Source organism: Apiospora hydei, assembly GCF_038363865.1.
Source record: "Apiospora hydei strain CBS 114990 chromosome Unknown utg000007l_segment0_segment0, whole genome shotgun sequence".
In the NCBI taxonomy this organism is placed as follows: Eukaryota; Fungi; Ascomycota; class Sordariomycetes; order Amphisphaeriales; family Apiosporaceae; genus Apiospora; species Apiospora hydei.
The window spans coordinates 1,659,893-1,678,397 of record NW_027117366.1 but is presented as its reverse complement, the minus strand read 5'-3'; the positions used below and the strand labels follow the sequence as shown (position 1 = coordinate 1,678,397).

Genomic DNA, 18,505 nt, shown 5'->3' with positions numbered 1-18,505 from the left:
GAGGATGGAAGAAACGAAACGCTCGCAGCACCTCCAAACAACATGCAGAATCTTGTGACGGGACACATCATAGACATTCCCAATAGACACCATATACATTACAGAAAATTGTCTCTCCATGTCTGTATTGGCATGGCACTCTAGTAGCCAGAATGCCACTCGATGACACTAAGGGGTGTACGCACTTTACTACATACTGTATGTAGGCGCCAGAAGCGAGTCACCATGAGAATGCTTTCTCTATGCGATTGTAGCCGAATATTGTATAAAGGGGGTATAATTAATAATGCCAGCTCTTCTAATGCTCTCGACTCCAACAAGCTGTCGCGCTGGGCGACCTGTAATCTCTATTTGCTCAAGTAACTCCATCCAATGACCATGTCCTTCATTTGATCCGTTTCTTCGTAAAGGGCAGTTTCCGGATGAGGTATGCAGGTATGCAATGTAATAAATACATCCTCAATCCTCTGCCAGGTTGCATCATCCCCTTTCAGAGCTGTTCTCGTCCTTATCGGATGCGCTCCATCTACGGCTCCTGCCCTTTACAGTCGAGCCCGGAGAATGTGCACCGCCGCTGGCGTTGCGCAGCCCTTCGTCCTTCCAAGGCGAGGCCCCATCCTCCTCACTTTCCTCTTCCTCGGAGTCCCGCTGCCGTTCTAGGGTGAGGCTCTGCGCAGTCACGTCCCTGGCCCCTTCACCCTCGTCATCGCCCAGGAACAGCGAGTCCGGATCCAGCATGACGTCCGTGTGGTTCCGTCTTATGGGCTGCGGGCTGAATGGCCGGACGCCGCGGCTCTGGTTGAAGTCGGAAAAGATGCTCTCGTTATCGCCCCTTTCTCTATCCACCGCGCCCGTGAGGCTCTGGTACCGATCGGTGTCGACAAGCAGGCTATCCGCACGGCCATGGCCCCGCGGCTTCCCGGAACCCCCAGTCCCGAATCGGACCCCCGAGTCGCCCTGCTGCAGTATGCTTCTAGGCGGCAGTATACTAAACAGCTTCGCCCCGTCTACTCCGTTGTGGGCGCCGGCGGTCCCGACGATGCCGGCCCCAACCAGTGCGTCGTCCTCGGAGGCGAAGAGGTCCCGCCCCTTCTCGAGGAGCTCGTCCAGGCCGCCGCCGCTCCACCCCTTCCGGGCCAGGCTCTCGAAGATGTCGACCTCGGCCCGCACCAGACTGCAGCTCGCATCCAGGATCTTGACGCTCGTCTCCTGGCTCTCGCGCAGCAAGGTCCTAGCATGGTCGCCGTGCAGGGCCGTGAGGCCGTCGAGCCGGCTCGTGAGCTCCACTAGGTGCTCGCGGAACTTGGATACGTCCCGCCGGCGCTGCTTGTGAAGCTTGAGCCCCTCCTTCTCGAGCCGCCGGATCTCCTGGCTCCTGGCCGCCGCCTCGCGCCGGTACCGCTCGTCCTCGTCGTCAATAGCGGCCCGCCACTTGTCGAGCTCATGTAGGAGCGGCACCTCGAAGCTGCGGTAGACCGTCTCGGACAGGATCTGCTGGTGGTTCGCAACTAGGTGGTGGACGCCGCTCGCGCCCAGCAGCAGGTCCGCGGTGCAGGACCCTTGCTTGTGGGCGGTGTAGGAGTTGGACAGGCTCGGGCCGCCGCCGCCGCCGCCGCCGCCGAGGCCGGGCAGCGGGCCGAGGGCTTCGGCGCGCGACTCCTTCAGGCGGGCGCAGGCTTCGAGGGAAGCGCCGAAGGCGGAGGCGGTCGTGGACAGGGTGGCGAGCGCCTGGCGGTAGGCCTTGGCTGTGGAGAGGAGGTCGGCGTAGGCGGTCTGGCTGGCTTCGAGATCGGCCTTGGTCAGGATGGCGTGCGGAGGCCGCGGCGGTGGTGGGAGGGGTAATGTGTAGGACGAGAGCACATTGGCCGTCGATGCGTAGGTGAAAGTCGGTGAGCTCGGGATGGGGAGTTGAGAGGGCGAGGGAGAGGGCGGGCGATCGTTGACGGGCGTCGCCATGGTGTGGTTGGCTGAGGTTTCTTCGTTTGGAAGATGCGGCCGGTGTTGGTGAAATGGTGTGACAAGGTTGTGTAATGGTTGGTGGGTAGGTACAGTAGGTCTTGAAGGTTTATTTTAGCATTTGGGGACGCTGGATGGGGACGCAGGGGGTTGATGGAGCATTGGACTCGAGCATTGCTTGGTGACGGTGGACTTTATGAAGGGACTCGCAACAAGATTAGCTCTACCAGCGAAGCAGAGGGTTAATAAATACCTCAAAGTAGGTGAAAAGTGGTTAAAGGTGTTTTGACAGCAGTTTTGACACGACTCAACCGGATATCTGTGCAGCAAAGCCTCATCTAGCTGGGCCTGGTTCCATGTACGTACGCCTGCTGTTGGTTGCCCTACCCACTAAAGGCACCTGACCGTTGTCGATGGGTTTGCCTTGTGATCGATCTGCATCTTATGGGGGATGAGGGGTTTGGCTCATATGGGTCTGGCATAGAATTTGGCCAATGTGCAGCATGCAAACAAATGGTAGGAAGGTTTTATGTATGCTACCTAATGTACGTGTAGGTATACAGCATCTTGCTCGAACGGAAACCTCCAATGGCGATCATGAAAAGTGACTTGACATGTGCTACTGGAAATGTTCGGTAAGGCTGTCTGCATGGTTCTTCAGAGCCTGAAACTCCCACTACCCACAGAAAATACAAACCTCTCGGGGGGTTTTCCGATGGCTTTATCCAAGTCATGTTGCGCTAACGTAAAGTGCATTAGCACCCAAAATAGAAACACTATAGTGGTAGAAGCTCACCAGTGGAGAACCTTTGCTTCGGTAAGCGGCTCCTAAATAGCGGCTGCTAAGACGCCGACTTTCAGCATGCAGTCAGTGACTCAGTGTAAGTACCTAGAAGTTCTCCTCCAATCACATATTATACCGCTGAAACCCAAAAGGAGCCAGTTACCTGGTTAGTGATTCCCAAACAACCCGACACTCTGGTAGTGTAAATAACTCACAACCATCACGAACGGCTTGGAGTATACCTACAACATGTTCCGCTAAACTCGGGCAACACTTGCGCTAATCTACATGGCTACAAACTGGGGCGGCCAGACGACGTAGCTATGGCCATCACGAAATAAGTCATATATCGTATTCAACCGAAGTCGACCTGTCTTGACTGCTTCTCTCATTTGTTACACACTTCTTTGTTGACATAGTGCTTATTTCCTTTTTGGTCTCAATACGTATTAATAATAGTTCCGTCTATTAGCTAGCCCCTAAAGCCAGGAATTCGCCCAGCCTCCGGTTATCCAGGGTTTGGGCTGCTTAATTTGCTATTTTTAATAGTAGTGGCTGCGAGACGACTAATGCTTGGTTTATGATAGCTGAGATCCTTTGTTACGGAAGATATATATCGAGTTTATCGAGACATAAAAGGGAGGACGAGTCCCCATCCGTCCACCAAGGCCTGGAGTAACAGACCTGCTCCCCATAGAAGCCTTTCGGAATACCTGAATAAAGATGCCTGTGACGTCCTACATAGCGATCCAGCCGCAGACGCTCTGGAACCCGAGCACGAAGATGCTTTCCACGCTGGTTGTCGACATCCTCCTAGCGATAGGAGCCCTCGCTTTTCTGAGTGAGTCTGCTGTCTGTTCCGGTTGCCTACAGCAACATCTCTGACTGTTGGTTTTCTTGAAATAGTTCTTGCGGCCTCGGCTGCGGCCTTGCAAGATCGGCCGGTCATGCAGGGTATTGGCCCCGTGGTCGAAACTGCCATGAAATTGGTATGAGAAAGCACTCGCTCCGTCGCATAACGCTAATGGCTAACCAATACGGACGAAAAGGGGCCTACCATATTTCCTATCCTCTTTGCTGCCCTCATCGGTAGAATGCTGAAGAATGTTGGCCGGTACTACGTCGAGAAAGGGCTGAAACTGGGAGTAAGTCAACCATCCGTTAGCGGTAATAACTTTGCAGTGCCGCTGATGAAGAGTAGACGTTATGGCGTCTGGTGAACGTCCGCACCATGTTTGATGCTGCCGTCAACCCCGTCCAGTTCCGCGAGATAAGTGTTGTCGCTATGCTGTTGATTGTGCTCTGGTCGCTCTCTCCGCTGGGGGGCCAGGCCGTTCTCAGACTGGTTCATCACTTCAACGAGACATCTACCGAGACCGTCCCCATACGCTACTTAGATCTGGGACCAGGAGGGAGCCTTCTCGTCCAGTATTACTATCTCAACATCTTTGATGGCGAGGTCCCTGTTCCAATCGACTATACATTTGGGTCGGCCCTTCTGCAGAATCAAAAAGTCAGGGCAGGGCCCCGAGACAACTGGGGCAATGTCAAGATCCCACGCATCGAGCGCCTGGATAAGTCTTCTGCCGACGATGAAGGATGGCTTGATGTACCATACCGTAACCAAACTTCCGAAACTTATTCATCCCTAATGGGAATCCCAATAGTGGGAGTCCCCAATCAAGGGACAACGAATATGGCTTGTAAGTCCAAGCTAGCCATGCTGCCCCTCAACCCCTGAGCTGGACCCCCCGTTAATAAGTTTCGACTGCTGTAGTGGAGTCATCATATGTCTCTCTGTCGTGTGAGCCCACCACGGTAATTTTCAACGGATTGCTTCAAAATGGCCTTTTAGCCCGCTGCGACGACTGCGAGTACGACGGTATGTTCGGGGTTCTGGATCCAAAGATTGGTCGGCCAAGCATATTCCTCGGGCTTAGAGGCTTGAACGAGACGGAAAACCGGAATGCTTCGTTCACAGCACCACGGCGCATCACGTTCCTGTCTGGCGCTGGCCGACGGTCTGCAACGCCAGAGGAACGCTGGCCAGACGATTCCCGTGCCAACGTCACGGCGTCGACTACATGTGCAGTAACACAATCCCTCGTCGAATCCAAAGTGCGCTGCGAGCAAGGCGATTGCGCGGTCACCGCCATAAGGCGGTTCAAGACAGATTTTCGGAACCCCGACTTCACGGTGTTCGACCAGTGGGCTGTCGTGGTGCTGGAGCAGATATCGAAACAGTTCTCGCGGCCGCCGAGCTTGACCCAAACTTCGAATTTGATCGAGTACTTTCTCAACGACACATCGACGATCCCCGTGTACGAGGTCCACGAAACCAATGCCAGTGCCAACGAGACCATCGTAGACCTGAGCCAGGTGCCTAGTCCACTCCTCGCCGAGCGTGCCGCTATGGTCCTGAATACGTACATCCAGCTCCTCCACGCACCCGTGGCCTTTGCCGGGAACCTGCCGTCGGGGAATCTGAGCCTATACGGGCCGGAGCACATCCCCCGCCAAGGGGGTCGATTTCGTGGACGGGTACATATTTCTCGGCAACTGCAACACAAACACCAGCGCTTGCTACCCGGGAGATCTAAAGAATCCTCTTTTCTTTGGTGCCTCCACAAATGCAGTCGTCACGCACATGTCGAATGTTTACAAGGTTGATTGGGCCTGGGTCTGCATTTTGTTCCTGTCAGCGACCACGCTCATCGTGGCCGGCATCATCGGCATCGTCCTAGGGGTTCAAGCCAAGGCTCCCGATATGTTTGACCCGGTTATAGGTCTTACATACGACAACAAGCACTTGGACGTCGCAGAGTTGAGGGTGGCGAATCCACTCCAGGTGACGGAGCGGGCAAGATTGTTGAGCGATGTGGTGGTGAGACTGGGTGATTCGCAAGGGGCAGGCACGAGAGGTAAGATAGTTTTCGGGACGCGAGAAGAGGTTGGTGAGATGAGAAGAGACAAGATGTATGAGTGATGAGTTCAGTTGTGATAGCCGGAGTCCTGTCACTACTTATAGGAAGATTTTCATATGATGGCCAACAAGTCCTTGACATCAAGGTGAGTGATCGATTACAAATACAGTCATGTACAAATAGAGCTCGTTTCATTGCTCATCTCAATGCTCATTTCGTTGATCAAACAAATTGCTCTTTTGGCCGCTGACCCGAGGTAGCTTTCGGTAAGGGGAGGTCTTGAGATTTGTATGGAAGCTCGCGATGTTAACTCATGCCGGATTTCGTGGCCATCGCCTGCCTGGAGCGGGGCCAAGCCAGTCCGGCACGCTTTACTGCACCTTTTTGATGGAAGATGGAGACTGCGGTACCACGCCAAAAAGACCATATAAATACGCCGTTCGCGTCAAGAAAAGGAAAGCCTGTAGTCGTGTTAAACTAGAGTTAGCTGGTTGCTTGACTTCACAGAAAATAGAGGCACAATACTCCGACTTACTGTTGCCCCTACGTTTCCCCAGGTCATCGCATTCCAGTCCGAGAACGCAATGAACCTCTCATAACCGAGAAGATAGGCTGTGATGCCGATATGGCCTATATCCGCGATCCATAGTGCCTACAAATAGTTCCGGACAACCTTGAGCTCTGTGGTCGTGTAAAGGACGGCGACCCCAAGCATGAAGAGCAGCCCGTACGCATTGCCGAGTTGCAAAGCAACTAAGCGAGCATTGTCGTTATGTTGTAGCAGTTGGGGCGAGTCTATCTGCTCCTCGATGAACCAGTCGGCCGAGATGAAAGGAGCGGCACAGCCAGCGATACTGATGATATAGTTTCCGGTGGTTAGCGATCTCGCTATGTTGTGTTGCTCGGAGCATATGGGGTATTATATATGTAAGTATGTAGAGCTTGACTAGCCTAAACGTACAGTGAGAGCGGCTCCACCACGGTGAAAACAACACGGGGAGAAAGGGCAGCTGAGAAGCCATGGTTGGTATAATGGATGTGAGTTGATGTGCTACGTGACCAAGACTGATAAGAGAGATGCCTCGAGAACTCCAGTTAGCCGAGAGACTACCGTGGTCCACAGGGGTTGAATGAACTTTGATGGGGAACTGGTGAAATACCTACCTACATACATCATATGTATGAAACATGATATTAATACGAGGTACCTAGGTTGTGTGACGACTCACCCAGCATGACACTTTTACTCACGCAAGATCCCGATCGGCCCGGGTTGCCTTCTGATGTTGCTCTTATCCAGTGCCGATCAATCGATGTTCTAGGCGTTTGGCTTATATTGGCTTTCTGTCACAGTTGGTTGATGAACTAGCCATTGGGGTACATAAGGCTGTGTGTGCTCAGCCCCGGATTCTGGGAAGCGATGGAGGTGTTTGTTGATTGCCAGGGGTGGATCTTTTACGATGTGGTATGTTAGTAAGTACATAATGTAGGTATGTATGCTGGCATCGCTGCCTACCTACCAATACCTAGGGGCTAAGCTGCTAGGGGGGCAAGGGGCCTGGCTGGAGCACCCAAAATCTAAGTCGCTTGGTCGCCCAGGACTCACCAATTCAGCGAGGGGTAATAACTGCACAGTGGACCTAACCAAACATCCATGTTAACCCCGACCCGAAGAAGGTCGAGATACCTCAAGAACATCAATGATGACCTGCCCTCATACTTCAACGTCCCCAGGCACCTGACAATTAGCTCATAACCCGCACGCCCTATGCTTCAAAATCGTTGCTGCATCTGCATGCATCAATTGCCTGTTGCTATATTCGTTACCATTCATCGAACCCGAGAGCAAATTACCAAGAACCTATCCGCTCAGCGTTAGGCATCCGGCGTCTGCCTTGTATCCCGAGTTGATGTTGTTAATGGCGCCAACCCCCCCGAAGTCCAACCCTTCATCGCCAGCTCCGCTCCAGTCCACAGGCGCTCACCAGTCTCCATGGAACCTCGTCCATATTGCTGGAACTCTGAAGAACTGCCGGTACCAGAGCTGGTATCGTTGATGCTCATATGAGGCAGCTGTCCGTGTGTCCGTGAAGGTAACCCTTACTGGGCTGTTGGACTGACTAGGCGACCAAGTTGGCCCGATTGTGGCACTCTACTGACTGAGTACGATCTTGGATCATCTCAGCCGGGCTAGGCATTGCGAAGTTGTATAACCACATAGATCACTTGTCCTGTACTCTCCATAGTCTTCCCTGCTTCTTGTTGAAACGCACGCCTTTCCTTCATTGCCAACCCCTTCTATGTCTTTCTTCTCCATGCTTTACGTCAGATGTCAACCGAAAATGCCGCGATGGCCACTATCGAGCCCCGATTGATACACCTCCTTAACGAATCAGAAGCCACCCCACGACTTCACCAAGCCGAGCTCCCTCCCATCAATGGCTTCACCTTACCGAAGCCCAACGGCCGCCAACACCCCCCACCCGTCGAGCCCGATGCAGGCCAAAGAACAGATGGTAAGGAAGGGGGTGGGGGGCCGTCGGCAACGCAGTCTCTGCCGTCTTTGCTGTCTATGACCGAAGATGGCTTCTCGAATACAGTCTTCTCCCGGAAGGATGGCGGTTTCGCTGTCGACCGAAACCTCTCTCATCACATCTCCTCGCAGGAGCTCCGATCCCAAGATATTCGGATGATTTTAGACGACACCCCTGAGGTATTCGAAGAGTCGTCTACGAAGAAGAGGCCGGTCAAGGAGGACTTCGTACAGCTGCCACAGCCTCTGAAGAAGCAGAAGGCTGCCTCGCCACCGCACATGTTCCCTCCGATTATTGTCGGACTCCTTGAGCCGCCGCCTCAGACCGCACAGCCCTTGTTCCCACCGATCTCTTCCGGCTCCTTCGATGATCGTCCACGCTCTGAGCCACCCCAGGCACCAAATATCGTGAAGCCGCGGGATCTGAAAAACCCGGTAGCGGATGAGAGAGGGCTTGCGAGCCCTGCACCTGACTCGGAGCCTGGCTCGAGCACGAATGGTAAGCCCAAAAGGCGAGCGGCGAAACCTCGAAGGAAATGGTCTGAGAAGGAAACCAATAACTTGTTGCTGGGCGTGTCGAAACATGGTGTGGGCAGATGGACGGACATTCTGGAGGATTCTGAGTACAGTTTCAACGATCGAAGCGCCGGTGACCTCAAGGATAGGTTCAGAACGTGTTGCCCCGAGGAATTAAGAGCGGGAACGAATCGTAAGGAGAGGGCATACACAGATAGGCCACAGGTTCCAGCCTCGAAGCCCAAGCCCAAAAAAGGTCTCATGTCAGAGAACATACTCAATGAACCCGAGGAGAACGCTGAAACCGAGATGGCTTACACAGTCCAGAATGACGATGACGATAGCTTTCCGAAGCCGCGCAAAAGTCGGGCTCATCGCAAGAAACTTGAGGATTTGCGCGAGCTCGGTATCAAGGGCCCGTTCAAGAAGTCCCAACGGCGTGGTCGTCGACCTTTTTCGGAGCAGGATGACCGGGAAATATTGCAAGGCTTCGAGCGTTATGGCCCGCAATGGACCAAGATTCAAAGAGACCCCCAGTTCCATCTCTCAACTCGCCAACCTACCGACCTGAGAGATCGGATGCGCAATAAGTATCCAGAGAGATTTGCTAGCGCCGAGAAGACGACGATGCAAGTCAAGGAACCAGGGCGAGGCAGTCTGCTCGAGCCATGTGTCGAGATGAACATCGAGAACTCCCTTAACAGGTCCAAGTCGTCGGTGCTTGAGCCGCAATTGAATCGCAGCAGTTCGAAGGAGGACATGCCAAAGTGGCCGATTTCGTCGATGCATCAGGACAGCGTAGATGCATCTCAAGCCATATCCGGCATGTATTGGAACGACTCGGCTGGGACGGCCATGGACATTGCGCGCTTGATTATTGAGGACACAACGCAGGAGGGTATGGTACCATCTCAAGACAAACGCGGTCTTGGTTGACGTACTAGCACTCGGTTCGAAAATAGTGGAAGGATGGACACACTGGGCCCAACACTAACAGGCGCGACCCTGTACGAAAGATCAGTACTCGTCCCAAGGGGATGGGAGTATGGAGACACGCTGTCCGGCACCAGACAAGTGTGTGTTTTGGGTATAAGAACAGCTTTATGGTCCGGAGAAGATCAAGTATGGCGGGTTCTATCCAACACTCAGGTGCTCAGGTTTGCAGACCGCGGAAAGAGGAAAGCTTCTCAGATCGGGGGCACGGCGGAAATATTTCCAGGGCAGGTGAGAGAGAAAGAAGACAAATAGAGAGGGTTTGGCGAAGGCAGAGCACGCATGCCTGGGTTTATACGCAACAATATTTCGAACTGAGCACTCGCACCTTGAGGGAATTATCATTCCGATCACACTACCTAAAGTAGATAGATACCAATGCATCATCAAGCCAATGCAGACTAAACCGTTGTCCTCCCATTAGCTACACGTAGTTACCTAAGTGAACAACTCCTCTACTGGGATACCGTACAAGACAGCGACCAATGGCCAAACCAATTCACAGCAAACGTGCATATGAGTGGGAGCACTCAGGAAGGTGGTAGATTTACCATCATCAAAATGTTGATACGTAGGATACGGTAGGATAGTGGTCCTGGTCCTCCATTCAACGACTGGTAATCATGTAGTAGACACTTCCTACAAGAAAACAGTAGCCTTTGTCCCCTATTCCATTTCGTTACCGAATGAATAGGGCCCGCTGCATCTGCTGCACGCCAGGATGTACGTACAATGTACCTTCAGTTGAGCAAAGCGACCAGACGCGAGGTTGTCGGACGGCAGAAAGATGCCCCGCAATTATTCCGGGTAAACCTAGGAGAAAGCTGTGGTGCCCTACCCTAGATAGAGAGGCCATTGGCCAAACCTGCTCGAGGTGGGGCTCACTGACCTACCAAAATTAATTTGTCAAGCACTCTTTTCGACGCTCGAACTTTTCCCATCAAGCCGGCATCACTGATCCAGAGACACCCATTCTCACGACAACGATCAACGATCAACTAATCCACAACAGTCAAGATGGGTAGAGGACCGTAAGTACCCCAATCCCAATTGCTCAGCATATCTGCCCGGTTTCGCGCTGTCGGCAGACGGCGACTGCTCTGTTTTGCAGTTTTCAAAGCCTTGATGCGAAACCCAACGACACGACCTCGAAAAAAACATTCGCGATGCTGATACGTCCTCCTTGAATAGTAAGAAGCACCAGAAGCGCTTGAGCGCCCCCTCGCACTGGCTTCTCGACAAGCTGTCGGGTGTCTATGCCCCCAAGCCCTCGGCCGGTCCTCACAAGCAGCGAGAATGCCTGCCCCTCATCATCTTCCTGCGCAACCGTCTCAAGTACGCCCTGAACTACCGCGAGACCAAGTCGATCATGATGCAGCGCCTCATCAAGGTTGATGGCAAGGTCCGCACCGACATGACCTTCCCCGCTGGCTTCATGGACGTCATCTCCATCGAGAAGACTGGCGAGCACTTCCGCCTCGTCTACGACACCAAGGGCCGCTTCACCGTCCACCGCATCCAGGCTGAGGAGGCTGAGTACAAGCTCGGCAAGGTCAAGCGCGTCCAGCTCGGCAAGGGCGGCATCCCATTCTTGGTTACGCACGATGCACGAACGTAAGTTCTGTTAGCCATCATTCAGTCGTTGGATCAAGCTTTGGTCGAACCACCCGTTCGCGCGGAAATGGAATAAATGATCGATAAGGAGCTTTGAGACGATGGCTGTATGTATCCCCTCTCCCAACTGGATGCTAACGTGATATAACAGCATCCGCTACCCCGACCCCTTCCATCAAGGTCAACGACACTGTCAAGATCAACCTTGAGACTGGCAAGATCACCGACTTCGTGAAGTTCGACACTGGTGCCATCGCCATGGTTACAGGTGGTCGCAACATGGGTCGTGTTGGTGTCATCACCCACCGTGAGCGTCACGATGGTGGTTTCAACATCGTCCACATCAAGGATGCTATTGACAACACCTTCGCCACCCGTGAGAGCAACGTCTTCGTGATCGGTTCCGAGAAGCCCTGGATTTCCCTGCCTAAGGGCAAGGGTGTAAAGCTCTCCATTGCTGAGGAGCGTGACCGTCGCCGAGCCAACACTCTGGCTGGCCACTAAATTCTGGATTTGGGAAACGGGACACGAAAAATGGTTGACTTTTACTTGCATGGGGCTGGAGTCTACGGCATGAATGTTTGTGCTTTCTACTAGGTAGTTTGTTCATTGAATGGTCCAATGAGACCCAATTGATACCTGACGACCAATTCAGCCCCGGAGAAGAATCTGAATTATGAACAGTTGGTTCCGCTCTTGTTCCATCGTGACGTATAAGCATGCCGCTACTAGAAGGCCTGAGCATCCTTGATCTCCTTGGTGCAGTCGAGGTGCTCCGGGTAAACTTGGAGCCAGTGTCGTTACGAGGCACCATGCAGTAGCACGACAGTGACACAGCATGTCCCTCTTCACCGCCCAAGGTGCTATCGTTTGTGACGGCGTTGCCAACACCGTGTTGGCTTTGCGATGCACACCCATATCCGTATGGCGCTGGGCCTGCCCGTTTGGTCGTTATTTTGGTAGTAAAAGTCCAAGCAAAGGCAGCAGTTGCCAATCATTCAGCCAGTGCACTTTGCAATTTTTTTCAGGTATTGATCGACACGATGGTGATACGTTGAATGCCGGAAAGCGTTCTGTCAAGAGCAAACTGCAGTTCTAGGAAGCAGCGGTCAAATGTCACACGCTTCATCATACCTAACTCACTACTCGTCCGCATCACGCAGAAAGAGGAAGCGACACTTGAAGTCGGACTGTCTCCTGGTCGTTTACTGGCCGGAGAGGGCGACTCACATACAATCCTATCATGGCTGCTATACCCGTTCGCCCGAGTAGTGAATTTGTCTATTTGTTTATAGGCGGCAATACACTTCCGACCGGTACCATCTTCGCCCCCTCCATTGCCGTCCTTGTTCTTTTCTTTTTTTCGTCCGCTGCAGGAGACCCTTCCGACTACAAACAGTTATACGATTGGTCCCCCAGACATACTGGTGACAGCAGCCCACCCGGCGATCTTGAGTGGCTTACCTTCTCGTCATAGAATGGAAACGAGGTCTATGTAAGCCCCGAGGGAGGGTTGCTTGATTTCATCAGAGAATCTTTCCTGAAGCAAGTGTTTTGGCACCAACGATCCAAAGATCGAGATTATCGTGCCACCTTGTCAGCCTCAGGCGATCAGTCACTGCACCCCAAAAGTTGCATGGGTTGCCTGTTCTAGTGGGGGGAGGGGGTGTGCAGATGGACCGGCAACACCGAGTTATCCAATGGTGACCACTCAGTAAACGGGTTGAGCTGCCACACATCTATCTACCGCGCTACGTCCCACACGATACGGGCATTTGCCATTGCTGTTGAGGGACGGATGATGCAATCCATATGATACTAACATGGATGTAAGGCCATACAACCCATCACTCTCATCCAGTGTATGTACCGAGGGTAGTGTGGCTTGGGTCAAGGGGCGTCAGCAAGTTGACTCTTGCGTCTCGAAGCCTCGCGAGCTACGTACGACACGGGGCAAAGCCTGCGTGCGTTACACAACTTATCTCCAAGGAGGCCTGGACTCTGCGAGTCTGCGGAGGTTAGGGTACAATCGGGGTCGGCTGGCAGAATGCAAGGCGACCCTCTGGCGGCGCTGTCACATACATACATTGATGAGGTATTGTATCTACATACACATGTTGTATGACCAACCGATGATCCTGGACCCGCCAGGAACCGTAACGCCCCGTGCCTGGGCGGGCTGAAATGTGCCGCAGCGAGCAAACAAGACGCCTTCACTGGTATATTGTGTAGACGGTAAACCTCGGATGCTATCAGGCATGCCATTTTCATGGCATGGCCGGTTGTTTCCCAGCCTAGCCGGTCTTACGTTCGTCCCCTCCCTTCAAGGTTGACTCTATCATAGGTGCCTGTTTGCACTGTGTGAGGGGATACTAGTAATCTGAGACATAGCTTCGGATTGCTGCTTTGGGTAATGCCATCAGCTCTCATGATACTTGAAAAAATCGGTAGGCTACCTGATGTGTTCTTCAAGTACACACCTCCTATGAATTTCGCAATGGAGGCATCTGGCCTCCCGTCGCGCATCCTACCCGATCTTCAGTTGACCGCCTCCGTGGAGGATTTAGGATCGACAGGACACAGCTCGGGATTCTCTCTTCGTTGTCGGCTCGGGCCTGTTGCCCTAGGGCCTGCCACGCTCTATGCAAGCTGCCTCGTTAATATATCCCTTGAGTCACACTGCATACGCCAGGTGCTGGACACCGCTGTCAGCAACCGTGGATTCTGGGGATTTGGGGACCCAACACCTTCTAGGTCAGCACCACACCTCCAGCATTGTCAGAAGGCATTGTGATATAATTCCTCTGTGGCCTCTCCAGGATCCACACTGTTCCCGGCAGCGTTCAACTCTCAACCGTCGGTGGTGTCTTCGTTCTCACGTTATATACTCGCGCTAGAATGTCACGAGCCGCTTCTTTCCCCGCCGGCATTGCGGTGCTGTATTGCTCTGACATGCAGATGGGGTTTTGTTCATGACCTTGTGTGTGGAAGAGTGTATGTTGCCTGCTTACCTCCTACTTTCCAAGCTTCTGCCGTCGCGATACAGCGAGAAGCCAGCGCGCGCGCTAATGGGCATCGCTGACTGTCACTTACATGCAAATCCATAAGCCCTCCCGGTACTGCTCCCGGCTCCCACGAAGCTCATCTGACCCTATAGCAAACGCTCTAGCAAGGGATCGTGTGGAGTAGTGGGCATGGGGTTGCGTGGGTATGCCCACTTATAAAGCGAACTACTCTATCAATGTTTCAACGTTGGAGATATCGGTAGTCCGGTATCTAGCAGAGGTACAGGGTTAAGGATTTATCCAACATCGATCCTCCTCGGCGGGTTCTGCACGCTGGAATACAAGCACCATGTCTGTAGTTTTCAGTCATGTACGGTCCTGATGGGTTCCCTGACACTCCAGTCAGCCGTCAGCGCGGGCCAAAGGGCTGGCAGTTTGGTGCAAGGTTATTGGTATATCGACGGTGCCAAGCCCGAATATTTATGGCTCAAGCCGTAATTGACGGATTTTTGCTGACACTGATCGTGTATGCAAGTCGTGCATCTAGCCATGTATTACGATATTACCTACCTACCTGCTTCCTACTTACCTTCCTTCTTACCCCTCAGCGCACCCCTCCTTCTCTGCAACATCCCCCGTTTCTCCATCCTCCCCACCAAGACATGACAAGCTGCCTTGGAGATGCATGGGACTGCAAGTAAGGCAAGGTTGTCAATGTTCCTGTTTTTCGGAGCTGTCACTTTGTACCACATCATCGTTTCCGCAACATGGAATCGATCTACGTGCCAGCGGAATATCTTCCTGAGCAATTACATCCGAAGCATTGCTACTCTGCGATACTTCAGTTGCCAGTTGGCTTCCCAGAACCCATCACTACCTCCAGCACTGCCAAGGTCTGTGAGAAATCCCTGCAGCTTACAGGGACATGGCAGGACTTGGAGTTGTAAGCAATTCAAGGGGGTCATCAAACTGGACTATGTAAGTCCAAGTGGGTAGTTTAACGCGGGCCGAGACTTGTTGGTCATTCCGCGCTTTACTCCATCTACGCTCTGCATCGCGTTCACACATGGCCCGATGGCTACATCCCGTCAGCAAACATTTGTTCTCTTCGGTCGGGAATTTCCCCTTACCTGCTACTTACTTGGCAGGGCTTCTTCACCGGTATGTCGGGTGCGACCTGTCGCCACGTGTGTGTGCGTATAGCTCGGCCGGCAGCCTGGGCGGCTCTGGCAAAGCCACCTCTTGACCTTGCCTTCTACCCTCGTGAACATTGCCCCTCTTCGGTATGTATGAGGCTACCAGGTGTCTACGTGGATATCCCGGGCCAAGACCTATGTCCCCGGCAAGGCACCTTTCCCTTTCGAACCGCCATCGGGGGCCACCTAAAGTATATACCCCCAGGTGGCAGACTAAAGACTGGTTCTTCCTTGGCTTGAACCCTCCTAGCTTACGGGGAATCCACTCAAATGCTTCTAAGCCTGCATTGGTCACCGATTCGGAAAGTCGAGCCCATCAGAGGCCAAGCTTCCCTGCCTTGACATTTCTATTACATGAGCATTGTCTGCGTTTTGTGCTTGAAGCGTTATTTATCCCATCGTGGGGGTGCCTGAGGTCGTGTGCTCGCTTTCTCCTGTATCGTTTCTTATACTTTTCTATCCATCGTGTCGTACTTTGAACCTGCCACATGCATACCGACTTACATATACACACTCCCTCAACTTATATATCCCTTTATACGACCCCCACATCTCAGGTCACTTCTTGGTCTCCCTCAAAGGGGTCAGATACATTTTTAAGGGTGCCACGTGCTCTGCTCCTGTTGGCACCTTTCGTGTCAAGGCCACTTACACCATTTCTTGGCTTCAGTACTGGTTATCACTTTGTTTGTATGCCTGCCCAGGAGACACGAAGTTGGGAAACAAAAAGACTCAACTAGTGGCACCTTTCCTCCACGAGACCAGGAAAAGACGTCGAGATCAAGTTCAAATCCGCGATTGGAGGCAGACTGGACCTCGGGTCAGTATATAACCGCTTGATACCGCCACACTCCCGGTTGCAGCCTTCCATCGACCGTGAGTAGCATACCGACTCACACAACAGCTCGGCTGGTACCTCTCTGCATGTCGGCCAAGTACTTTGCCAGGCCCTTTACGGGCGCTTGGCGTCGCTCATTCTATCACTCGACATCGAGAAGAACTTCAGGCCGTGGCGCAGATGGCCGGCTGCACTCTGTTACTGGCCCTCATCAACGTCCCCCGACCTGGTCCGGCGGCTCCGTCGTTGCCTTGTCAGCTACTGCCGGCCTCCTGGGGTTTACGTTAGCTGCCGCTGGGTTCGAGGCCCCAAAGCCACGCCCCATTATGCTTTTCGATTCCAAAATCCCTTCGCCGGAGTATGCGTCGATGGTCGAATTGGAAGCGGTTAGTTTGGGTACATCAAGTCCTGATAGGGCTGCTTTGGCTTACAAATTCTGCAGGCACTGAGAGAAATCCGGCGTGAGATTGGCGGAGAGGATGACATCATCTCCACGGATCCGGACGACCTGCACGCTCATGGTTATTCTGAGTGGTCGACAACAAACCCTGATGGGCTTCCCGTGGCTGTAGCGTATCCAAGGTCTACGCAGCAGGTATCGACCATCGCCAAGATTTGCCATAAGTATCATGTCCCAATCATCCCATATTCAGGGGGTTCCAGTCTGGAAGGCAACTTCTCGGCACCATATGGTGGCATCAGTGTCGACTTCGCCTATATGGACCAGATAATTCAGTTTCATAAAGACGACATGGATGTTGTCGTTCAACCCAGTATTGGATGGCAAGAGTTGAACGACCAGCTGGCCAAACTGGAGAGTGGACTTTTCTTCCCCATTGATCCAGGTATGTCACATAAGTAAAAAGAACTCGGGTTCTATCAACTACACACACACACACACACAAGCACATAATACGATACGGGATGGTAATCTAACTTGCATGTGATAGGCCCAAGCGCTAAGATCGGTGGCATGGTCGGGACAAATTGTTCAGGAACGAATGCAGTCAAGTACGGAACCATGAAAGACTGGGTGATCAATCTTACGGTAGTACTTGCGGATGGTACAGTCATCAAGACACGCCAAAGGCCGAGGAAATCCTCAGCTGGCTACAACCTCAACGGCATTTTCGTGGGCTCTGAAGGCACGCTCGGTCTCGTGACAGAAGGTCAGTTTATGCCATGTGATGTTTCCGAAGGTGTGGCTAACTAAGTTAACAGCAACACTTAAACTTGCCGTTGTCCCTGAGGATCTATCTGTGGCTGTCGTGACTTTTCCTACCATCCGTGACGCTGCTGCAGCTGCAGCTCAGGTCATGCAGACTGGGGTTCCAGTGGCAGCCATGGAGATCATGGACGAAGTTCAAATGAAGGTAGTCAACTTGGGCGGCGCAACTGCACCGCGGGTCTGGAAAGAGGCGCCAACGCTGTTCTTCAAGTTTTCAGGCACGAAGGCTAGTGTAAAGGAGCACATCGGTCTGGTCCAGAACATCACCAAGTGTCATAAGGGCGGCAATTTCGAGTTCGCAAAAGACCAGCGTGAGCAGAAGCTTCTCTGGTCTGCTCGCAAAGAGTCATTATGGTCCATGCTATCTCTCAGGAAAGAGGGCGATGAAGTCTGTAAGTCTGATAGCCTCTGGCCACTCTCACAGATCCGAGTCCGGGCATCATGTACTAACAACCGTGATAGGGAGTACTGACGTTGCGGTACCCTTCAGTAGACTGGCTGATATTATTGAGATCAGCAAGAAAGAGATGGACGAGCTTGGTCTTTTCGCCAGTATCCTGGGCCACATTGGCGACGGTAATTTCCACGAAAGCATCATCTACAATCGACAGAACAAGGACGAACGGGAAAAGGTCGAGATATGCGTCAAGAACATGGTCAAGCGCGCCATTGATATGGAGGGCACATGCACTGGCGAGCACTCCATCGGCTGGGGCAAGAAGGATTCGCTGCTCCTGGAGGTTGGCCCCGAGACGCTCGCTGTCATGAGGCAGATAAAGCAGGCACTCGATCCACTGTGGATCATGAATCCGGGCAAGATAATGGATTTACCCTAGATTCATCTCAGCTGTGGCAGGTGACCGTGACGATTTGGCTAAGGACTTGCCAAATTCCATGTTACAACGCAGGCGAGCTGAG

The 18,505-nt window shown here is 52.9% G+C and overlaps 7 protein-coding genes across 7 annotated transcripts; 5 read left to right on the top strand and 2 right to left on the bottom strand.

Moving 5' to 3' along the window:
• Positions 1-480: 480 nt before the first annotated feature.
• Positions 481-1,956, bottom strand: PG997_009597 (phospholipid-binding protein; the record flags this gene model as incomplete). Its single annotated transcript, XM_066813912.1, has 1 exon — positions 481-1,956. The coding sequence occupies one exon, from the start codon at positions 1,954-1,956 to the stop codon at positions 481-483; it is 1,476 nt and encodes a 491-aa protein (XP_066665874.1).
• Positions 1,957-3,463: 1,507 nt separating this feature from the next.
• On the top strand, positions 3,464-5,726 carry PG997_009596 (uncharacterized protein; the record flags this gene model as incomplete). The annotated part of the gene is made up of 6 exons (XM_066813911.1): positions 3,464-3,581; positions 3,647-3,729; positions 3,790-3,885; positions 3,942-4,443; positions 4,596-5,166; positions 5,318-5,726. The coding sequence occupies 6 exons, from the start codon at positions 3,464-3,466 to the stop codon at positions 5,724-5,726; spliced, it is 1,779 nt and encodes a 592-aa protein (XP_066665873.1).
• Positions 5,727-6,316: 590 nt separating this feature from the next.
• On the bottom strand, positions 6,317-6,686 carry PG997_009595 (uncharacterized protein; the record flags this gene model as incomplete). Its single annotated transcript, XM_066813910.1, has 2 exons — positions 6,317-6,552; positions 6,626-6,686. The coding sequence occupies 2 exons, from the start codon at positions 6,684-6,686 to the stop codon at positions 6,317-6,319; spliced, it is 297 nt and encodes a 98-aa protein (XP_066665872.1).
• Positions 6,687-8,014: 1,328 nt separating this feature from the next.
• On the top strand, positions 8,015-9,649 carry PG997_009594 (MYB DNA-binding domain-containing protein; the record flags this gene model as incomplete). Its single annotated transcript, XM_066813909.1, has 1 exon — positions 8,015-9,649. The coding sequence occupies one exon, from the start codon at positions 8,015-8,017 to the stop codon at positions 9,647-9,649; it is 1,635 nt and encodes a 544-aa protein (XP_066665871.1).
• A 1,074-nt stretch (positions 9,650-10,723) lies between these two features.
• On the top strand, positions 10,724-11,529 carry PG997_009593 (40S ribosomal protein eS4; the record flags this gene model as incomplete). Its single annotated transcript, XM_066813908.1, has 3 exons — positions 10,724-10,737; positions 10,898-11,320; positions 11,472-11,529. The coding sequence occupies 3 exons, from the start codon at positions 10,724-10,726 to the stop codon at positions 11,527-11,529; spliced, it is 495 nt and encodes a 164-aa protein (XP_066665870.1).
• A 49-nt stretch (positions 11,530-11,578) lies between these two features.
• Positions 11,579-11,824, top strand: PG997_009592 (40S ribosomal eS4 domain-containing protein; the record flags this gene model as incomplete). Its single annotated transcript, XM_066813907.1, has 1 exon — positions 11,579-11,824. One exon carries the CDS (start codon positions 11,579-11,581, stop codon positions 11,822-11,824), a length of 246 nt encoding a protein of 81 aa, XP_066665869.1.
• A 4,621-nt stretch (positions 11,825-16,445) lies between these two features.
• Positions 16,446-18,423, top strand: PG997_009591 (D-lactate dehydrogenase - mitochondrial; the record flags this gene model as incomplete). The annotated part of the gene is made up of 5 exons (XM_066813906.1): positions 16,446-16,745; positions 16,802-17,204; positions 17,310-17,528; positions 17,581-17,979; positions 18,050-18,423. 5 exons carry the CDS (start codon positions 16,446-16,448, stop codon positions 18,421-18,423), a joined length of 1,695 nt encoding a protein of 564 aa, XP_066665868.1.
• Between the last annotated feature and the right edge of the window lie 82 nt (positions 18,424-18,505).